Below are 24,077 nucleotides of genomic sequence, written 5' to 3'. Positions count from 1 at the left end.
AACCAACACAAAGGAAACAGCTAAGAATTAAAGTACTTTTTAAAAAAAACAGTACACATCTGGTTAACGATCACTTTACGATACATTTACTGTATAACACGGTCACTGACTGTAGCATTGAGTTTGGTGGTCATAGTAAATAGAATGCTGGGATCACAGAATTATGAAAAGAGGGGTTTCGTTGTGTGTTTTTTTTAAAAAACAGATGCTGCTGGAATATAAAAACACTGCTACAAGATAGAGAGTGTCATGCTTTCTAGCCTGTTGGGGGATTCCTCAGCTATTGGAAATTATTAACCGATAGAAATAAAGTTGCAAGCCATGATTTTGAAAAAGAAAATGGAGACATATATGCTTATACTTTTTTCTTCCACTAGTGTAATACAAACATGGCATCAGTCGTCGATAGTTTTCCTTGAGTTTACATATCTTACCGAAAACTTGCTCTTACCTACATATCGTCCACCAGGTTTAATAACTTTGGTACTTCGACTACGGGTTTCCTCCTCTGCTTGAGTCATCCGTTCTCGTGTTATCTGATAAGAATCGTTCGTTGCACATATTGTAATTTTATCCTGTATGCTTCCAAAGCAGTCCAGTTCTGCAACTCCATTACTAGAGGGAAACAATTAGGATGTTAAATTAATATAGAAGCTTTAGTGAACTTCAAGATTCCATCATCTTCATAACATTAACAATTTTTCCATTCATTTGATGCGGGCGTTGCTGGCAAGGCCAGCATAAGAGTCCCATATAAGAGATTAGCGTGTAAAGTTAAGGCACATGGGATTGGGGGCAAGGTATTGACTTGGATAGAGAACTGGTTGGCAGACAGAAAGCAAAGAGTTGGAATAAACGGGTCTTTTTCCGAGTGGCAGGCAGTGACTAGTGGGGTACCGCAGGGATCGGTCCTTGGACCCCAGCTATTCACAATATATATTAATGATCTAGACAAGGGAACTAGATGTAATATCTCCAAATTTGCATATGACACAAAGCTGGATGGGCGTGTGTGCTGTGAGGAGGATGCCGAGAAACTACAGGATGATTTGGACAGGTTGGGTGATTGGGCAGATGCAATATAACGTGGATAAATGCGAGGTTATCCACTTTGGCAGCAAAAACAGGAAGGCAGATTACCTGAATGGCAATAGATTGGGAGAAGGGGAAGTGCAACGAGACCTGGGTGTCCTTGTGCACCAGTCGCTGAAGGTAAGCATGCAGGTGCAGCAGGCAGTTAAGAAGGCAAATGGTATGTTGGCCTTCGTAGCGAGAGGGTTTGAGTACAGGAAAAAAGGATGTCTTGCTGCAGTTGTACAGGGCCTTGGTGAGACCACATCTTGAGTATTGTGTGCAGTTTTGGTCGCCTTATCTGAGAAAAGATGTTCTTGCCATGGAAGGAGTTCAGCGAAGATTCACCAGGCTGATACCTGGGATGGCAGGAATGACGTATGAGGAGAGATTGGGACGATTGGGCTTGTACTCGCTGGAGTTTAGAAGAATGAGAGGGGATCTCATTGAAACTTATAAAATTCTGACAGGACTGGACAGACTAGATGCAGGAGGGATGTTCCCGATGGTCAGGGAGTGCAGAACCAGGGGTCACAGTCTAAGGATAAGGGGTAGGCCATTTAGGACAGAAATGATTTGGAATTTCTTCACCCAGAGTGGTGAACCTGTGGAATTCTCTACCACAGAAGGCAGTAGAGGCCAATACATTAAATATATTCAAGAAGGAGTTGGATATATTTCTTAAGGCTAAAGGGATCAAGGGGAATGTGAAGAAAGCAGGGACCGGGTACTGAATTTGGATGATCAGCCATGATCGCATTGAATGGCGGAGCAGGCTCGAGGGGCCGAATGGCCTACCCCTGCTCCTATCTTCTATGTTTCTATCACTAATTGCCCTCAAGAAGATGGTGGTGAGCCGCCTTCTTGAACTGCTGCAGTCTGTGTGGTGAAGGTACTCCCACAGTGCTGTTAGGTTTTGAGCCAACGACGATATATTTCCAAGTCAGGATGGTGTGTGACTTGGAGGGGAACTTGGAGGTGGTGGTGTTCCCATTAGCCTGCTGTCCATGGGAGGTGCCGTCAAAGAAGCCTTGTTGAGTTGCTGCAGTGCATCTAGTAGATGGTACACACTGCAGCCATGGTGCACCAGTGGTGGAAGTTAATGTCTAAAAAGGTAGTGGATGGGGTGCTAATCAAGCTATATTTGAACAAAAAGTAACTTTTATTAAAAATGTTTATGTTGAATCGTATATTTTAAAAAGGCACAAATGACCACTTTATATACCTTTCCCACATTTGTTAGTTACTCATGAGGTTATTGTGTGTTCAGAAACATGTTATGCAATAGAATTTGACAGCAACTCTGGCAATATGCTTTCAGCTGCAACAATCCATTCAGGCTGAGGGGTGGAACAATAGGATTTCACAATCTAGCAGTTTAAAAGATGATTATTTTGCAGTTTTGGTTTAGCCATTAATTTCCTCAATTCTGTACCATCTGTTCATCTTTAAATTATTCACTCTTCAGTTCTTCCTCCTCCCACAAGTGGACTCATCACAGGGCAGCACGGTGGCATAGTGCTTAGCACTGTTGCCTCACAGCGCCAGGGACCCGGGTTCGAATCCGGCCTCGGGCGACTGTGTGTGGAGTTTGCATATTCTCCCCGTGTTTGCGTGGGTTTCCTCCGGGTGCTCCGGTTTCCTCCCACAGTCCAAAGATGTGCAGGTTAGGTTGATTGGCTATGATAAATTGACCCTTAGTGTTAGGGGGATTAAATACGTGGGGTTACAGGATAGGGTGGGATATGTGTTGGTGTAGGGGTTACTGGGATCGGGTGGGATATGTGTCGGTGCAGGCTCGATGGGCCGAAATGGCCTCTATCTGCACTGTGGGGTTTCTGTGATTCTGTGATTAGTTGGAGGCCAGTACATTTACATCAGTTTGTTGGGATATATCGTCCTCTATTTGCTATGTTACTAACAAAGTCAGTAAGAGCATAAAATGTGGGAACTTTATATAGTTTATACTCATGCTGATTTTTTTTGCCAACATTAGCAAATGGAAAAAAATAACCCTTAAATGCTGTACATTGCAAAACAGCACAGCTCAAAAATAAACATTTGGTTTAAGTACCTCTAACCAACCTTAAAGGTTATGCATGACGTATTAATACATTAGTGGCAGGTCTACCATACACTTCAATATGAAATTCAACATAAAATGTGATCTTAAAAATAGCTGCCAGAAACACCATTGCATACTAATGCTGTTTTTTCAAGCCAAGCTATTTTTGACTTGTTATATTTCACTGGGGCTTTTAAGCAATCCTTGCCTTCCAGACCAATACTATTTTAGATAATAGTTTAAAGCATAATTTAAAGAGTCAGTGCTTGCCAATTTACATAAGTATTTTCCAAAATTAGAGTAATGGAGTAGGTTTGCTTCACTTATACCCATTGATTTGTAGCAGAAAAATTGCAGAAACTGCAGTATTTGAAATCCTAAAATAAAAATCCTAAAATGAGATTTGATCAGCAAGATGAGATCCAAGTAACCATCAAAATTCTCAGTTTCTTGAAATGAGAGTACAATTTTAGCACATAATACTTTAATTCGATTTTGTGCAATCATTGAGAATGATTTAAGTGACCTGCCAGACTCCAACAGATTCTGAAAATTCCTACAACCCGCCACATTCTACATTCTTTACATCAAAATACTGTCAAATTAATCCAACGTGACCAGGGTACAAACAAATGATGATCTAACATTTAGACTAAACAGGTTGACTTGGCCATTCTTTGATCAAGTTAGTCTGTTGAATAAACAACATGCAATGTATATACTGTAATAGTTAGCCATAAATGAGTTTTCTAACTTGAGTACCTAAGTAAAACTGGTTTACAGTACCTGGATATATACTGCTGGACACAATCAAAGCTTCCCTGAGGGTTATCTTTTCCAACATTAGATACATAAAAGTCAAAATTTCGCGCTTCGGTGCAGGCATCTGTTCTTGGTATCTTTATCAACTATTGGAGAAAACAAAAATAAATGCTAACAATTAAAAACACAAATCAGATTATCCTTGGATAAATTAACATACCTTTTCAGCATAGTACTGAAAGAACAATGCAACTAAAGAAAAAAAGTATCTCTAGCAACATGTTTTCTCACAACCTGAAGGACTGATTAAAAAAAACTCAGCTACCACTACTGGCCGAGTTTAATGTTCTTCTATCAAGTTGCCATACAGTGCTCCCTGGCAATGGAGTTTCAATTTCAGGAGAAATGGAAATATCAACTTCACTTACAAGATATTTGTTGGCAGATCATGCCGTAGGACCTTAGTAGCATACATTTAATTGGCATATGTCTGTATTTTAGGCACGGATTTTGTGGTAACAACGAAACTGTCAGCATTGGCAGTCAATACTCCTCTGAAAGTGACAGCAAGCACAGATAAACGCAACAGTCCAGAAGTTGCGATCAGTCATTCCCTGCTCCTCCACAAGTTGCGCTGTGGAACTCGCTGGAGCCGGCAATCAATTCAATCACATTGAAGGACGAAAACTTCCCCCATTACATTGGAATATCGCTGTTAACCATCCCCCTGAAAAGTTCAGCCTTGTTGAAAGAGGTGTAACTGGGTTTAACAGTGTACTGACTGTTGAACAACCGTTCTGGCCCTGAAAAACAAATTTGATATTGGTGGAATGTCAAGTTTTTCCATTATGATAAATACATGGCTTTTAAAATATATATTTTTTTAAGTTTGATATTTCAGCTTCTACCTTAATCCTGTGTGTTGTGTCCCAATCTTTATTTCGCTCTATAAAATTTATAAAAAATTTAATTATAATCTGTGCATTTTACTTCCTGGTTTGCTGTCTGAGAACTCTTAAATGTGATTGGCTGCTTAGCCTGCTTGATGACATCATTGTTGCTGGACGCTGGAGATTCGCTTGATTTGACACCAGATTCAAACCAACATCAGGAGAGCTTAAATTCACAGCAGAGATCACTAGATCTTTGTGGGCAGCTTTCTTCGAGGTCAGCAGCAAGCGGTCGCTTCGCTGCTGACTGCAAATTTTGGGCCAATAGTTCCAACAGATTACACAAAGTGCAAAGTGAAATAGGAGGTCATAGAAACAGCCGTGCCTATTCACAAGGAAGCATTTATTTGTATTCACTGATTATGCTAAAGCTTTTGATTTTGTTTGCCAAGTGAAGTAGGAGATGCTATTTGTTTTCCCTGCAGAACCAGACGTTTACCATGTCAGTGTTGGCTCAGAGCACCAAAACTAATCCCATTGCCTAACACTGTCCCCATAGCATTATATTTTCTCAGCTTAAAATACATACCCAATTTTCCCTTAAAATGATGCAACAGTTTCTGACTCAATCACTTCCAATGGCAAAACCCTTTGCATAAAGAATTTTCTCTTAACCTCTCTTCTTGCTGTTGGTGACAATTTAGGAGTTACGATCGTGTAGTGGTCACCACCTCCCCCAATCAAAAAGACCCATTATCTACTATTCCATCTGCTGAGCAACAGTCCATCTCCAAACTCCTTTGCCTCTCAGGGTCTTTGAATGGGAACATAGGAACAGGAGTAGGCCACACGGCCTCAAGCCTGTTCCACGATTCTACTGCAACATGGCTGATCTGTACTTCAACTCCATTTACCCATCTTTGTTCCATATCTATCAATCTTAGTCTTGAAAATTTCAATTGAACCAGCATCCACAGCATTGAGAGTTTTCCAGATTTCCACAACCCTTTGTCTTGAAAAAGTACATCCTGATTTCACTCCTAAATGGCCTAGCTCCAATTTTAAGAATATGCCTTCTTGTTTAGGATTCCTCCAGCAGAGGAGAGAGTTTCTGTATCTACCCCCATTGAATACCGTTATCTTTTTCAACACCTTGATTAGATCAACCCTCAAACTTCTAAACTCAAAAAGGTAAGCAAGCAAAGCTTATGCAACCTGTCCTCATATTTTAATCCTTTAAGCCCTGGTATCATTTTGGTGAATCTGCACTGTATACCCTCCAAGGTCAATATATCTTTCCTGAGTTTCGGTGCACAAAACTGAATGCCGTACTAGAGATGGAGTTTGACCAAGGATTAGTACAACTGAAGAATTACCTCCCCATTGAGATAAAGGTCTACATCGCATCAGTCCTTTTGATTACATTTTGTACTAGCTTTGTGATGTGTAAATGGGCCCTTTGCTCATCCATAGCTCCCACCATTAACAAAATATTCAGATTTATATTTCTCAGATCCAAAGCAAATGACCCTAGATCTGTGCCTCCCCCCCATCCCCCAACTCAATGAATTGCTAAAATCAGGTTTCTGCATCAAAGAACACTAACTGAAGTTACAAATGGCATTCTCTGGTCATGTAACCATATACTGATTTGTATAAAGCAACTTTATATAATTGTCTAATCTACAAATATTTGGAAAAGCTGTAAAATATCTGCAGTAGATATTCCTTGGAAACAAACAGAGATTTTAATTCTGGATCTCTATAATTCAGTTATAGTCCTTGAGTTAATTCTCAATAATGAAAGCGATTTTGTTGTGGAGTCACATCAAAATGACTAAGTTAGCTCAATACTTGCATTATTTTTCCAGGAACGTGCATTCATAGAAACATAGAAGATAGGAGCAGGAGTAGGCCATTCGGCCCTTCGAGCCTGCTCCGCCATTCAACGAGATCATGGCTGATCATCCAAACCCTAGCACCCGATCCCTACACCGACAGCCATCCCACCCAAGCCCTATCCCCGTAACCCCGCGTATTTAATCCCCCCATAACACTAAGGGCCAATTTTTATCATGGCCAGTTCACCTCAGTGGTGTGCAGAGAATGACATATTGAAAAGAAGATAGTGATAGTTCTATTGTATAGATAGTAAGTAACATATTGTGTGCATAAAATTGCATGCATCAATCTAGCTAGGGTAATTTGTATAATTTTAGGGCAAGGTCAAAGAGAAGTGCTGCTCGCGAATTAACTGGAGTTTTAACATGGTACAAAGCAGTTTGATCAAATGATCCATGAGTCTGAAAACATCTAGGCATCCTGCAGCAAGGCTAAATAGCTACTCTAATCTTAAAATAGATCTTTACATTATACAAGGCAGGGCAAAAGTAGTAATCTTGGCTCCTGTGAGTTTACCCACCAATGTCACCAACAAGAAAATCTGTTCATCACTCACCCACTACTAGAGTGGTATCACTGGGAATATCACTCGAGGTTTTAGATATCATGTGCAACATTATGATAGCTGCCAAAATGTCTGACATCATAGAAGCTGAAGACTTCTAGTGACTGCAGGTGATCAAATAGAGTAAACTTTTGTTCTTGCCAATCAAAACACTTGCTTTGTTACGCAAACATATTAGTTAGTCCTACTGCAAGTTTGAGTAACAAAGCAAGTATTCCGATTGCAAAGAACAAAAGTTTGATCTATTTGATTAGCTGCAGTCTAAAACTTTATAACGTCCCTGTGACCCAACGTACCCAAGCGCCCAAAAAGCTGCACTGGCACTAACCACCAATGTTGAATGCCCATCATCGAAATTAATAAACTAGGAAATTTTAATATGAAAACTGGTTTAATAATTTTAGGATGTAACCTGTACAAAAAAATATTTAAAAGGATAGCATCCATGGAGTTTAAGGTAAATAAATTATCTGCAATATATAGTGACTGACTTGGGTTTTCATTTTTGAAGAGGCAAGGTTTCCAGAACAGAATTTAAAAAAAAACTTAATGGAAAAATTGTAAAGGAAAAAACAAAATTAATTAGTTTATTAATGTGAACTTAGTCATATCTTTTTCTTTATAGTTCCAAAAAATTTTAAACTTCCATTTTCATTTTTTTTTTAATGCTAGTGGAGAGTCAAAGGTTAGTTAGCTCACTGCCAATACTGAAATTTTACTAACATTCAGAAGCTGGAGAGTGGATCTTTGCACATGCAAGTAGTTTTTCTGATCAAAGAGTGACACAGCCAAAGGCATAACTCAGGTCCGTCAGCCCCATGTTGCTCTCAGAAGGATCTAGTCTTAAACTGGCACCTGTAATACTGGAATAACAACAGAAAATGCTGGAAAAACTCAGGTCAGGCAACATCCATGGACAGAATACTGGGATGGTTTGCAACATGCCTCCTCTTCACTTATAACCTTTCACAGACCCACTGGTCTGTACATCACTGGCCATCTATTCAGGGCTGGTATGATAATCATGCTGGGATTGGTGCTGTTATTTATTTTCTCCCTTCCATTTAGACAAAGTAAGGGAAAGGGCGCCATAAGGACTATTTATCCCCCTTTCCCATGGGGATGAGTCGGTCTTCACTCAGTAACTGCTCTCATGACACATGGAAGCAGCTCACTATTGAGAGATTTGGGTGTTCTTGTACACAAATCAGTTAACATGCAGGTACAGGAAGTCTTGCTGCAATTGTACAGGGCTTTGGCGAGACCACACCTGGAGTAGTGTACAGTTTTAGTCTCCTTACCTAAGGAAGGATATACTTGTCTTGAAAGGGCTGCAACAAAGGTTCACTCGATTGATTTCTGGGATGAAGGCTGACCTGAGGAGAGATTCAGTAAAACAGGCCTATATTCTCTGGCATTTAGAAGAATGAGAGGTGATCCCATCGAAACATACAAAATTCTTAAAAGGGCTTGACAGGGTAGATGCTGAGAGGCCGTTTCCCCTGGCTGGAGAGTCTAGAACCAGGGGTCATAGTTTCAGGATAAGGGGTTGGCCATTTAGGACAGACAAGAAGAAATTTCTTCAGAGGGGGTTGTGAATCTTTGGAATTCTCTAGCCCAGATGTGGATGCTCAGTCACCGAGTATATTCAAGACGGAGATTGATAGAATGTTGGCCACTAAGGGAATTAAAGGATATTGATGTCAACGGAAGCTCGAGGAACAGCACCTCATCTTTCAATTAGGCACTTTGCTGCCTACTCAATATAGAGTTCAACAATTTCAATTCATAACCACCACTCCTATTTTTCCAGACAACAGCTATTGCTGTTTACACCTCTTCTAGACACATCTTTTGTTTCTTTACTTCTCCCATTACCATCCCCTATTGCCTTGCACCATCATCCCTTTTGTCATTTAATCTCTCCTGCCTTCCACCCCATCACAGACCTTCCCTTTTGTATTCTCCTCCCCTCCCCCCTTTCCCTACCTCTACTTGCTTAAAACCGGTTACATTCCTCACATTTCCAGTTCTGATGAAAGGTCATCAACCTGCAATGTTAACTTTGTTTTTCTCCCAATAGATGCTGCCTGACCAACTGAGTATTTCCAGATTTATCTGTTTTTATTTCAGATTTCCAGCTTCCACAGTATTTTGTGTTTGTATTTGGGAATTAAAGTTAGTTAGATGCAGATATTACCTTAAAAAGAAATTATATTAGATGCACTGGGTCTAGTGACATTTTACCCTTTATTCTCCTCATGGTGCGGTGTCTTTCAAATTATGGCATCACGGAAATGTAAAAATATTTTGTGGAGAGTTAGCAATATGGTAAACTAACTAAACAATAGTTTTTGGCCTTCATGCATATTGAACCAAAGGGAACTATGTTTGATAAACACTTTCAGACTACCACGATTAACAATGTTCATGCCTTGATATAAATGAGACAAAATTAAGCAGGGTGATAATATATCTCTCAAGTGCTCTACAACAGCCGATAATGATTGGTATCCAGTATCATAACAGCTTAACTTCTACTCATTATTTCCGCAGGGGTCAGTGCTGGGTCCCCAACTCTTTACAATCTAGATTAACGATTTGGAGGAGGGGACCGAGTGTAACATATCAAAGTTTGCAGATGATACAAAGATGGGACGGAAAGTAGTGAGTGAGGAGGACATAAAAAAACCTGCAAGGGGACATAGACAGGCTAAGTAAGTGGGCAGAGATTTGGCAGATGGAATACAATACTGGAAAGTGTGAGGTTATGCACTTTGGCAGGAAAAATCGTAGAGCAAGTTATTATCTTAATGGCAAGAAACTGGAAAGTACTGAAGTACAAAGGGATCTGGGGGCCCTGGTGCACGAAACTCAAAGTTAGTATGCAGGTGCAGCAAGTGATTAAGAAGGCCAATGGAATGTTGGCTTTTATTGCTAGGGGGATGGAATATAAAAACAGGGGAGGTATTGCTGCAGTTGTACAAGGTATTGGCGAGACCGCACCTGGAATACTGCGTACAGTTTTGGTGTCCATACTTAAGAAAAGACATACTTGCTCTCGAGTCAGTACAAAGAAGGTTCACTCGGTTAATCCCGGGGATGAGGGGGTGGTCATATGAGGAGAGGTTGAGTAGATTGGGACTCTACTCATTGGAGTTCAGAAGAATGAGAGGCGATCTTATTGAAACATAAGATTGTGAAGGGGCTTGATCGGGTGGACGCGGTGAGGATGTTCCTAATGATGGGTGAAACTAGAACTAGGGGGCATAATCTGAGAATAAGGGGCTGCTCTTTCAAAACTGAGAGGAGGAGAAACTTCTTCACTCAGAGGGTGGTAGGTTTGTGGAATTTGCTGCCCCAGAAAGCTGTGGAAGCTACATCATTAAATAAATTTAAAACAGAAATAGATAGTTTCCTAGAAGTAAAGGGAATTAAGGGTTACGGGGAGCGGGCAGGAAATTGGACATGAGTCTAGGTTTGGAATGGTCATGGCCCTGTGGGTAGTGGAGTGGGCCCAGGGGCCGTGTAGCCTGGTTCTGCTCCTACTTCTTGTGTTCTAATTCTGTGTTAGATTTCAGGAGATGGTTTTATTCCTGTTCCTGGCTGGGGTGGAGATCGCCTTTACAGAAGGTAAGTACTGTAGAAAATATAGGGACAGAGTGATCTCCTGGAAGAATTTCGATCGCCTAGATGGGTCGGAGAGGAATTTCCCAGATTTTTTTCTCCCAAATTGGCCATTGGGTCTTTTATCTGGTTTTTCGCCTCTCCCAGGAGATCACATGGGTTCGGGTGGATGGAGAGTGATAGAAGATTTGAGGTTAGGATCAGATCAGCCATGACCTTATTGAATGGTGGAGCAGGCTCGAAGGGCCGATTGACCTACTCCTGCTCCTATTTCTTATGTTATTTTAGCTTCCAAAACATCCCTAAATAGGAGCATTGATTTCAGCAGAAATGTATTAAGGGCCAATTAATTAAATCATTGTCCTGTACATTCCTGTACACCAAGTGATCCATTTGTAAGGATACACTGCATTTGTTTTGAGTTGGGGGGAGGCTCAAATTCAAAACACATTGGCCTGGATTTTGCGGTAATAACGGTGAGGCGATTAGCGCTCACCATTATTATGGGGTAAATCAGACAGCAACGTGCACAGTTAAACGCAGAAATCCGGAAGTTGTCGTCAGAGATACCCCGCCCCGCAACAGCGCTGCTGCAGCCCTCGCCGATAGACTTGGCTTTGAAATGATTGCAACAGCGTGAACTTGCTGTACTTGCCCACTACTCACACACTTAAAATGGCTGAAAAAGTTAGGACTGGTACATTCAGAAGTGAGTTTTTAAAGAGACTGATGTAATAATTACTGCTGACCACCACCTCTGACCCTGAAAAAATAATTTTACAAGTGTGGAGTCTCATTTTCTCAATAAAAATTGGAGATTTAAAATATTTGTTACATTTTCTGTGTTTATCGCTCTCCTTTAATTCCATCTGTATTGCCCAATCCTTATTTCGCATTCTGTACATCATTTAAATCAAATTTATATTTCCTGCTTTATACTTCCTGGTTTGACTCTGCATGGTTCAGTGAGGATTCTTCAATCTGACTAGCTGAAGAGCCTCACTGTTTCTTCCTCTGCTCACAGACGCCACAGATCCCCTGTAGAGGGTACTGTGCTGGAAAAGACACCGGACAGAGGAAATCTACGCCAAGAAGCCTGCGGAAACTCTGTAGGCAGCGGTCAGTGAAGTGAATGACGAGCGCCGTTCCTTCACTGCTGACAACAAAATCCATTACAGTAAGAATGTATTGACAAGATATGCATGCAGTAATGGGAACTTGCTACCATGCTGTAACTAGATTTTTACTAATATGCCATTGTTGACTAATGAAAGCAGTGCAGCAAATAGGTTTAACAATTATGTTTGAAAAATGTGGTTGTAAAAGAATTATTTTAGTTAAAAACAGCAGGAATGCACAACCCTAAATACCACTATCCTGACAATATGCTATTTTCAAACTAAAATTTATTCAAAATATTACAAGAGGAAAAACCTTAAAACTAAGTATTTGAGTAGAGTAAAAAAAAAAGTAAACAAGTTCATCCTAATTTAGGGGTACAGTATTGTAGTGGTTAGATTACTGGACTAATCATCCAGAGAATGGGAATTCAAATCCTAGCATGGCAGTTTGAGAGTTTGAATCCAGTATAAAATATCTGGAAATATAAAAGGTGGCATCAGTAAGTGATCATGAAGTGGTCCGATTGTCGTAAAAACCCAACTGGTTTACTAATGCCCTTTTGGGAAGGCAACCTGCTGTCCTTGTCTGGTGTTGCCTACGTGACTCTAGTCCCACACCAACACATTGACTCTTAGCTGTCCTCTGAAGTGGCCTAGCAAGCCACTCAGGTGCATCAAACTGTAGCATTGCTTCATCACATGGACTGCAGCCACTGAAGGCGGCAGCCCAGCACCTTCTCAGGGCAACCAAGGATGGGCAATAAATGGTGGCCTTTCCAGCGACACGCCGAGAACCAACAATAAACCTACTTGCATCCTACTAACTTGAGGTATTTAGAATCTTCAAAAGGGGCATTTCCAAAGTAACAAGACCTTGGAAGTATTTTTCACTGCACAGTTGAATTTTCCTGTTCTATTGGACAAGGATTCAAAACACTCGTCAATGGTCTGCTTTCTATTTAATACTTGTAGTGTATGTAACTGTTCTACCTTTAAGAGAACTATTTTAGGTGTGGCACTACTTTATCTTGGCTGCTGTATACTGTAATACCGACAGTGACCACACCGGTATATAAGTGCTGTGTCAGGATTTATTGGGCAGATTCGCCCTGACCTTCGAATAGTAAAGTCCTGTTAAAGTTACTCTTGTAGTCTGTGTATTAATTCGCCATAATACCTACAGACTTTACAGTGGCGACGAGTTCGATCTTACCCTGCGGCAACAATACTTCCGAAGCAGTTAACGAGCGTCGAGAAGAGGCACCCGCCCTCGTCGTTCTGCTGAGAGAAAACTCGAGTCTGCAGAGCAAGGAAGAAAGAAGAATTCAGACACGAAGCCTTCCATCAGCAACAGGCACTGATTGTCCCTTCTGCCACGGTGGTGAGTGAGCCGATCAGCACGAGAAGCAAGTCGGCCACGGTGACTGTGAGTAAAGGGAAAATAAAAAAATAAACGGAGGATAAGGGCGGTGAACTCGACCACGGTCGGGGGGGGGAAAGGAGCCGGACAGAAGTCGGGCCCAGAGGCGCCGAGACTGGGGCAGCGTGGAGCACGGAAGCCGTGGTACAAGCGGGCTGGGAGACGCAACGGCGTCGTGAGACAGCTAGACCGCGACCGGCGAAAAAGGCCGGGCAGCGACCGAGGCCACGAAGCGCTGCGACCGGGATCGTAAGGCGCGGGAAGATATAAAAATAAATAAATCGCGGAGAACTCAGCCGCAGCCGGGGAGGAAAGCACCGGACTGCAAGAGGGCTGGGAGGCGCGATTGGAAGCCGCTGAGGGAGAGACAGAGCCCGAGCAAGCGGGAGAGACAGAGCCCGAACGAGGGAGACTGAGCGAGATCCAGCCCAGCGGCTGAAACTGTTCGCCGTCAACGGGTTGTACCCAACGCCGGTTGCCCTGCCGAGAAAAGGGAACAAGGAACGCACTGAAGCCGACGCGCAGGCTGCGAACCCCGAAAGCCAGCGGTCGTCGCCCGAGGGAAAAGCTTACCCCTCCCGCCAGGGGAAGAAACGCGGGAAGCCGCCAGTAGGCGGGGAAGAAGACAGAAGCGGGAAACCGCCATTTTGAAAGTGGGCAGGGAAAGAAGACAAGCGCGGGAAACCGCCATTTTGGAAAAAAAAAAAGTTAAAGAAATATTTCGTTGTTGTTTCTCAGGAAGAGGGTGAAGATGCCTAAGCGTAGTAACATCAACGGTTTCGATTCCGATGTGGAAGATTGGGCCACGTATGTAGAACGCATCGAGATATATTGTAAGGTCAATAAGATAGCAAATTATGACAAAGCTCTAACCTTACTAAACTCAATGGGTGCGAAGACATACGGGTTATTGAAGCATCTTCTATCACCAGCTAAACCGGCGGATCAGTCTTTCGCTTATATTGTTGCTGTCCTGAAGGATCATTTGAACCCCGCACCACTGATGTTAGCGGAACGATCTAAATTTTACGTGAGAACGCAACTAAAAAAGAGGAAAGCAACGCAGAGTACCTGGTTGAACTGCGTAGACTAGCAAAATACTGCCAGTTTGGGGTAAATCTGTCAGAGGCACTGAGAGACAAGTTCGTGTGCGGAATGTCGAAGGAAGGAATACAAAAACGACTGCTCGAAGAGAACGATCTTACACTTGAGAAGGCTGTCCTTATTGCAGCATCGCACAAAGCCGCAGCGAGAGGCACGGCGGAAATGCAGCGGAAGACAGCGGTACTCAGTATGGATCAAATGACTTCGGGTACAACGAAATGTTATCGTTGTGGGAAGACAACACACGATCAGAACCAATGCTGGTTTAAAAACCAGGAATGTAGGAAATGTGGCAAGCCTGGTCACATAGCTAAAGTATGCCGGTCAGGAAAGAAGACCAGCAATAATAAGTCACCGCAGAAGTACAGAAAGGTACATAAGGTGACTGGGAAGAGTACAGATGAACAGAATTCGGATTCAGACTCCAACAGCAAGGAACTGGGTAGTCTGAGGATTCACAATGTGAGTAAAGAAGCTGACCGACAAACTATCTGGGTCACACTACAGATTGCAAAAGTCCAAGTGAAAAATGGAAGTGGACACCGGATCGGCGTTGACGGTCATGAATAAGCAAGATTACAAAAAGTTGTTCAAACATATTCCCCTACGGGATACGGAGATAGTATTGCAGACACACACGGGGCATAAAGTATACCCCATCGGAAAGATAAAAGTCAAGGTGAGACACAAGGGCAAAGATCACCGAGGAATGGACATGTATGTGCTACCCGAGGGAGGTCCACCACTTCTGGGACGGGAGTGGATCAGGAAAATAAAGATAAACTGGCACTCACTAAACACAATGACGGTAGATTCCGGAAAGGAAGATGTCAAACCTGAACGGTTGTCCAGAATATTGGACGACGCTAAAGAGGTATTTCAGCAAGGACTGGGAACACAGAGGAATTAAGGCAAAAATCAAGATTGCAGAACATGCAAGCCCAAAATTTTTCAAAGCCAGATCGGTACCTTACGCGATACAACCTGCTGTGGAGGCAGAACTGGAAGAGCTTGGAAGTTCAGGGGTACTGTCTAAGGTGGACTGGAGTGAGTGGGCCACGCCCATTGTTCCCGTCATGAAGTCTTCATCAAGTAACAAGCCAGGGGGACCGGGAAAGGTCCGCATCTGTGGAGACTTCAAGATCACAGTTAATCCGGTGCTTCACACGGTACAATACCCGCTTCCGCGGATTGAGGATATCTTTGCTTCATTGTCTGGCGGGAAACACTTCAAGATAGACCTGGCACAAGCATACTTACAAATGGAAGTCGAGGAAGAGTCGCGCCAGTATCTCACAATCAACACACACAGAGGCTTGTATCGTTATAATAGACTGGTTTTTGGAGTAGCTTCGGCTCCAGCAATTTGGCAGAGGGCCATGGAGCAGGTCTTACAGGGGATTCCAAGCACTCAGTGTTACTTGGACGATATCCTGATTACAGGAGAGGACGAGGAGGAACACCTCGCAAATTTGAAACTGGTGCTCACCAGGTTGAAGGAATATGGCCTTCGAGTTAATCGCCAGAAACGTGAGTTCTTCCAGAAACGGATCTCGTACTGCGGTCATGTCATTGACCAAGAGGGGCTGCACAAGTCACCTGACAAGATAGAAGCTGTCGTGAAGGCCCCCGCTCCGGAAAATGTATCACAGTTGAGATCGTTTCTGGGGTTGATTAATTATTACCACAAGTTTCTGCCAAATCTATCCACGGTGCTGCATCCGCTGAATGCTCTGTTGCGGAAAGAAGTACCATGGAAGTGGAGCGAGGACTGTAAGAAGGCCTTTCGCAGAAGCAAGGCGTTGATTACCTCTGAGGAAGTGTTGGCTCATTTCAACCCAACGTTACCTCTTCGTCTAGCTTGTGATGCTTCCCCTTATGGAATTGGAGCAGTACTTTCACACAAGTTACCAAATGGCTCGGAAAGGCCAGTCGCATTTGCGTCCCGATCATTGACCTCCGCTGAGCGAAATTATGCTCAGATAGATAGGGAGGCCCTCAGCCTTGTGTGGGGAGTAAAGAAATTCAATCATTACCTGCAGGGCAAGAAGTTCACATTACTGACAGACCACCAGCCGTTGGTGTCCATATTCAACCCTAACAAGGCCGTTTCCACTACGACAGCGCAAAGGCTACAGAGGTGGTCCGTGTTACTTGGGGCACACCAATATGACATCGAATACAAAAGGTCCAAACAGCATGGAAATGCTGATGGGTTATCGCGCCTACCGTTGCCAGTAGTAGAAGAGGCGGCTACAGTGGACCCGGTAGAGATGTTCCACTCATCCATAGTGGAATGTCTACCAGTAACAAATTCGATGATCGAAAATGAAACAAGAAATGATCCGACTCTCTCACGAGTCTACGATTTAACGGTGGAGGGATGGCCAGCACATGGCGAACCAACGCTGCCCGCATTTTCGCAAAGAAAAGAACAGCTGTCAGTGTGCCGAGGAACCTTGATGTGTGGATCTAGAGTGGTGATTCCACCCAAACTTCAGCATAAGGTGCTAAAGGAGCTTCACGAGGGGCATCTGGGTGGAGTGAAAATGAAGAACCTAGCAAGAGCGTTTGTGTGGTGGCCAGGTATTGATGGAGACATCGAAGAAATAACCAAGAGCTGTCTAGGATGCCAGAAGGTCCAAAACGCGCCACCACAAGCTCCTCTGCATCCATGGGAGTGGCCCTCATCTCCTTGGAAAAGGGTACACGTCGACTTTGCTGGTCCATTTATGGACTCAATGTTTCTAATCGCGGTGGATGCACACTCCAAGTGGCCGGAGGTAATAAAGATGTCCTCCACCACCACGGAAAAAACCATCACAGTATTACGGACCATATTTGCCAGGAATGGTCTGCCGGAACAGATCTGTTCTGATAATGGACCGCAATTTGTGTCCAAAGAATTCAGGAGGTTCTTAAAAAGGAATGGGGTCAAGCACTACACGTCAGCCCCATACCATCCCGCCACCAATGGATTAGCTGAAAGGTTTGTCCAGACCTTCAAGGCGGCCATGGGTAATGAAGACATCAACCTACAACATAAGGTAGATAACTTCTTGTTGGCGTACAGGAATGCAACACATGCGGTCACAAACCAAACTCCCGCCATGATGTTTTTCAATAGAAGACTAAGATGCCGGCTGGATTTGATTAAGCCAAACGTCAGAAGGGACGTAGAGAACCGGCAATTTCAGGGCATGAATGAAAGGCCAACTAGATCCTTTCAGATAGGTCAACAAGTTTTGGCCCGGGACTACTGTACCGAGAAATGGCAGCCTGGAACTATTGGGAAAAGGCTAGGGCCGCTGATGTATACCGTGGACATTGGTGACAGCATCATAAGGCGACATGTTGACCAGGTCATAGGGTCATCCACAAAGGACCAACCTACTCCACAACCTTACACAGCTAATGTTGAAGCAGAGATACCCAGAGCACCTACCTCCGATCTGGTAATATTAGAATCAGATGAACCTGACACTGTCCTTCAAGCCGAATCGACCTTGCCAGAAGAACCTACTACCCCGCCGAAAACTACTACACCACCGAGGCGTTATCCGGACAGAGTCAGGAAGCCTCCAGAGAGACTGAATCTGTGAACTGTTTTGCATAAGTTGTATATATGTTATGATGTTATGTTAATGGGGAATAAGTATGTTGTAAGCTAAAAAGGGAGGATTGTAGTGTATGTAACTGTTCTACCTTTAAGAGAACTATTTTAGGTGTGGCACTACTTTATCTTGGCTGCTGTATACTGTAATACCGACGGTGACCACACCGGTATATAAGTGCTGTGTCAGGATTTATTGGGCAGATTCGCCCTGACCTTCGAATAGTAAAGTCCTGTTAAAGTTACTCTTGTAGTCTGTGTATTAATTTGCCAGAATACCTACAGACTTTACAATACTAATGTAAAAATAACCAAGGACAAGTTTCAACATCTAAAGAACATTCCAGGGAAAATCTCCATGTGGCCTTACATAATTTAAAACTTAAAACAAATGAAGTCTTGCAGTTCAGTTGTTTTTTTGGAGAGGTAGAAAAAAGTGAAACAAAATACATCCAATTCCATTCCTGGTCATATTGTTCCTGGGGTCATAGACTGTTTGACAATTTTCCAACAGTATGCTTCTTAAAAACTCAAGACAACTATTTTATTACACAGCCATATTTGTTTCCCTTTCCTTTTAAGATAAATGTTCCAGCCCTCCTTGTAGGCATCTCTGGGTCAGCGTCCGTTCTATGACGCAGAAGCAAGTCACCTATTCATAAGCAACTTCAAGCTCCACCGTTGAGCTGGCCTTTATGAGTACAGGAGGCTTGTTAGAAAAATTCAGGCATATGGTGCAAAAGGAAATATAACAGCATGGATACAGTTTCTAAAAGAAAGGAAAGAAAGGGTTAGAGTTCATGGATGTTGCTCAGCATGGAGAAGTTGTAACTGGTACACTCAGGGTCAGCAATACAAGCAGAAAATGTTGGAAATACTCGTCAGGCAGCATCTGTGGAGAGAGTAACAGAGTTAACGTTTCAGGTCGCTGACCTTCAAAGGTCTGCTTTTATTTCAGATTTCCAGCATCGACAGTATTTTGCTTTTGTATTCAGGATCAGTGCTGTATGCATTTTATGTTTCAGGCATTGGAAGCAAGATTTCAAAATTTGCTGACGACACAAAAGTAGGGTTTGGCAAGAGGAGGACTCAAAAGATTTTACAAGGATAGATAGGTTACCGGAATGGGCAGACAGATTGCAAACACAATTTAATAGAGAAATGAGGTTTGAGGGGAAAAACATGGAATGGAGCATAGTGAATGGAAAAAATGTGAAAGGATAATAAAGAAAGACCTAAGGATTCAAATACATATTTCTTGAAAGTGCAGATACATAAAGCCGTAAAAAAAAAAACAGCATTGTGGATTTTATAAATAGGGCAAAGAGTACAATAGTAAAGAAGTAACAACAATTTTGTATGAAACACTAGTTAGGCTACAGTTGGAGTAGCATGTGCTGGTGTGGCACCCCATTATAGAAAGGGCATTAAAATCAGAGACCAAACAGCATAGATTCATCAGGGATGAGCAACTATAGTTACGGAGAGAGACTGGAGATACTTGGCCAATAGGGAATTTGATAGGGGAATTTGATAGAGGTTTTTAAAGTTATGAAAGCTTTTGAGAGGGAATAGGGAAAGAATCTTTCCTCTTGTTGGAGAGTTAGTGACTGGGGATCATTAATTTAAAATCACCACCAAGACAATGAGAGGTTAGGAGAAATTACTTTTATGCATGGAATGCTTTGCCATAGGGAAGCAAAGATCAGTGCATCTTTCAAAGGAAAAGTGAATAAATATTTGAAGCAGAAGAAAACAGGTCCATGGGGAGAGAGCAGGGCAGTGGAATTAATTCTGAATTTAAAAACAATCAGAAAATGCTGGAGAAACTCAGGTCAGGCAGCATCTGTGGAGAGAGAAACAGAGTTAAAGTTTCAGGTCAATGACCTTTCATCAGAACTGGAGTGGACTTAATTCTGGATCGTTCCAGCAAAGAACCATGCAGAGAGTGCACCAAATGGCATCTTCTTATAGGTTTCCATAGTTCAAAAAGCAGCCCAGTGAGAATCACCTTTTAATTTTGATTTCATATCCAATAGGGAAGTAAAGGACTGCCACTTTGTGCACTCAATAGTATAGCCTAGATTGGCAACTCTGCATGGGAAACAGATCTTATTACTCTCCATCGTAGTGCTGCCCAAAATGCTCATTGGTTCGATCAATATCGATTCCTACATTAGTCACAGCTCACATCACAGTGCATTACAAGCATGCATCAGAACAAAAAAAAAGTTAAGATTAATTTTCAAGATGGCCAAGATGTGCTACCTAAGTTTTATTAAGGATAAAACACTCTTAATGTGGAAACATTAGCTTGTACTTTGCTTCTCACCCTGGTCATGAGGTTCACCAGCCTACAAAAGCACAGTTAAAAGACTCTTAAGTGAATGAATGTACACAATATTTTTGACCCATTTGCAGTCTTACCAAGGACCAAGGCAATGATGCACCACTAATATTTGTTTTGAGCAGAACCGAAACAAACAGAAAAGACTAGTCTTTCCATTTACTTTATTGTTCCAGGCAGACAAACCATATACACCCATCTCCAGAAACCTCGGGAGATTCAAAAGTGAGCGAGAGTGGGATTCAAAAGTGAGCGAGAGCGGCCGGAGAGGGCAAGATTCAAGAGTGAGCGAGAGCGGGATTCAAAAGTGAGCGAGAGCGGCCGGAGAGGGCAAGATTCAAAAGTGAGCGAGAGCAGGATTCAAAAGTGAGCGAGAGCGGCCGGAGGGCAGGATTCAAAAGGAGAGCGAGAGCGGCCGGAGGGGGCAAGATTCAAAAGTGAGCGAGAGCAGGATTCAAAAGTGAGCGAGAGCGGCCGGAGGGCAGGATTCAAAAGGAGAGCGGGAGCGGCCGGAGAGGGCAAGATTCAAAAGGTGAGCAAGCGCGGCTGGAGAGCACGAGATTTAAAAAAGGTGAACGGGGGCTAAAACGGACCGGTGAGTGTAAAGAAGTAAAAAGTAATCGAAGTGTGACATCACCAGAAAGCAGGTAAGTGATTGGTTATTATTTCCCCCATCTCTATCCTAAGTTTGGGAAAAAAGAGAGAAATACAGGTAGCCAAAACCGAAAACCTCTAAAAAACGAGTTTTTTCGTTCAGCGTAAGTCGTGCGCACGACATGACCAGAGTGGCACACGACTTACGCTGAGCAGGGCAGAGGGTCACAGAGTTCCCTCCTGGGTAGGAGATTGCAGGCCGAGCCAGGCAGTGTGAAGGAGGTACCGGGAGAGTGAACCCAACAATACAGCGGCCCGTCCGATAGCTGCAGCAGCCCGTCCGATATTTTTTTCTCCCCCCCGCCCCCACCACCCCGATATTCTTTTCTCCCCCCTGACCCGACCCCCGACCCAAACCGCAGCCTGTCAGATATTCTTTTCTCCCCCCCGACCCCGACCCTCGCCAAATTTCCCAATACCTTCTGAAATCCGAAAAATTACAAAAACCGAAACTCAGCTGGTCCCAAGGTTTTCGGATAAAGGATAGTCTACCTGTACCCACCAACCAGTGTGACAGGAAGGGAACAGAATGTTTAAAAATACGAGTGCAACAGAAAATGGGGCCAAAACAAGGAGAAATGGTAAGAAAGTTAAAAGCTATATCTGAATACACACAGCATTTGTGACAAGATAGATGAGTTGATGGTATAAATAGATACGAATGGGTATGATCTGATCGCCATTACAAAGACGTGGTTGCAAGGTGACCTGGGCTGGGAACTGAATATTCCACAGTATTTGACAATTCGGAAGGATAGACTGAAAGGAAAGGGAGGTGGGGTGGCTTTGTTGGTAAAGGATGGGATCAGTGCAGTGCTGAGAAGTGATATTGGCTCAGAAGATCAAGATGTAGAATCGGTTTGGGTAGAGATAAAAAATATAGGGAAAAAGTATTGTGTGCGTAGTCTACAGGCCCCCGAACAGCAGCAATACTGTTGGACAGAGTATAAATCAACAAATAATGGAAGCCTGTAAAAAAAGGTTCACTAACAATCATCATGGGTGATTTTAATCTCCATATTGATTGGACAATTATTGGCCATGGTAGCCTTGAGGAGGAGTGCAGAGAGTTCATCCGGGATGGTTTCCTAGAACAGTATGTAATGGAACCAACCAGGGAGCAGGTTATCTTGGATCTGGTACTGTGTAATGAGACAGAATTAATAAATGATCTCATAGTAAAGGATCCATCCTCTAGGAAAGAGTGATCATAGCATGGTTAAATTTCAAATTCAGTTGGAGGGTGAGAAAGCGGTTTCTCAAACCGCTAATGCAACACCCCTATTTAAGAAGAGGGAGACAGAAAGCAGGAAACTATAGACCAGTTAGCCGAACATCTGTCATTGGGAAAATGCTGGAGTCATTCATTAAGGAAGCAGTAGCAGGGCATTTGGAAAATCAATGCAGTCAAGCAGAGTCAGCATGGTTTGATGAAAGGGAAATCACATTTAACAAATTTGCTGGAGTTCTTGGAGGATGTAACGAGCAGGGTGGACAAAGGTGAACCAGTGGATGTGGTGTATTTGGATTTCCAGAAGGCATTCGATAAAGTGCCACATAAAAGATTACTGCATAAGATAAGAGCTCACGGAGTTGGGGGTAATATATTAGCATGGATAGAGAATTGGCTAACTAACAAAGCAGAGAGTCGAGATAAATGGATAATTATCCGGTTGGCAAACGGTAACTAGTGGGGTGCCACATGGATCGGTGCTGGGGCCGCAATTATTTACAATCTACATTAATGACTTGGATGAAGGGACCGAGTGTAATGTAGCCAAGTTTGCAGATGATACAAAGATGGGTGGGAAAGCAAGTTGTGCAGAGGACTCAAAAGAATCTGCAAAGGGATATAGACAGGCTAAGTGAGTGGGCAAACATTTGGCAGATGGAGTATAATGTGGGAAAGTGCAAGGTTATCCACTTTGGCAGGAAAAACAAAAAAGCAAATTATTTAAAGAGAGAGATATTACAAAATGCTACACTTCAGAGGGACCTGGGGGTCCTTGTGCATGAAACACAGTTAGCATGCAGGTACAGCAAGTAATCAAAAAGGCAAATGGAATGTTGGCCTTTATTGCAAGGGGGTTGGAGTATAAAAGCAGGGAAGTCCTGCTACAACTGTACAAGGTATTGGTGAGACCACACCTTGAGTACTGCGTACAGTTTTGGTCTCCTTATTTAAGGAAGGATATACTTGCATTGGAGGCAGTTCAGAGACGATTCACTAGGTTAATTCCAGAGGTGAGGGGGTTGACTTATGGGGAAAGGTTGAGCAGGCTGGGCCTATACTCATTGGAATTTAGAAGAATGAGAGGTGCTCATATTGAAACATACAAGATACTGAGGGGGCTCAACAAGGTAGATGCAGAGAGGATGTTTCCCCTCGTGGGGAAATCTAGAACTCGGGGGCATAGTTTCAGAATAAAGGGTCGCCCTTTTAGAACTGAGATGAGGAGGAAATTCTTCTGAGGGTTGTAAATCTGTGGAATTCTCTGCCCCAGAGAGCCGTGAAGGCTGGGTCATTAAATACATTTAAGGTGGAGATAGACATATTTTTGCAAGATAAAGGAGTGAAGGGTTATGGGGATCGGGCGGGGAAGTGGCTTTGAGCCCAAGATCAACCATGATCTTATTGAATGGCAGAGCAGGCTTGAGGGGCCAAGTGGCCGATTCCTGCTCCTATTTCTTATATGTTATTAAATCGATCAGAAAAATGCAAGTGAATTTAAACAGCATTCTTCTGAATCACATTACATGGACCTATAAATCTTCAACTTGAAAAGCAAGCAATGCTCAGACATTCTTAAAAAGAAACACACCTCAACTTTTGAAGAGCTTTGGGAAATCATTAGGGAAACTTTCCCAACCAGTTGAGGTGGTACAAAGATCACTAAACTGGAAAACACCTAACTTTTTTCTTTAAAATGACAATG

The 24,077-nt window shown here is 42.9% G+C and overlaps 1 protein-coding gene across 2 annotated transcripts in view; it reads right to left on the bottom strand.

The window, feature by feature from the left end:
* ell2 (elongation factor for RNA polymerase II 2) overlaps positions 1-24,077 on the bottom strand; it is a 194,829-nt gene that overhangs the window by 110,573 nt on the left and 60,179 nt on the right. For both annotated transcript variants that reach the window (XM_085988501.1, XM_085988493.1), the window contains exons 3-4: positions 3,923-4,044; positions 452-615 (exon numbers count right to left, since the gene is read on the bottom strand). In XM_085988501.1, coding sequence (XP_085844627.1) covers positions 452-615; positions 3,923-4,044 — 286 coding nt within the window. The remainder of the gene's footprint in view (positions 1-451; positions 616-3,922; positions 4,045-24,077) is intronic.

The sequence above is a fragment of the Somniosus microcephalus genome, chromosome 1 (assembly GCF_052327205.1).
Source record: "Somniosus microcephalus isolate GS21.2 chromosome 1, FLI_Smic_1.0, whole genome shotgun sequence".
Lineage (NCBI taxonomy): Eukaryota > Metazoa > Chordata > Chondrichthyes > Squaliformes > Somniosidae > Somniosus > Somniosus microcephalus.
This window is presented reverse-complemented; position numbering and strand designations above follow the sequence as displayed.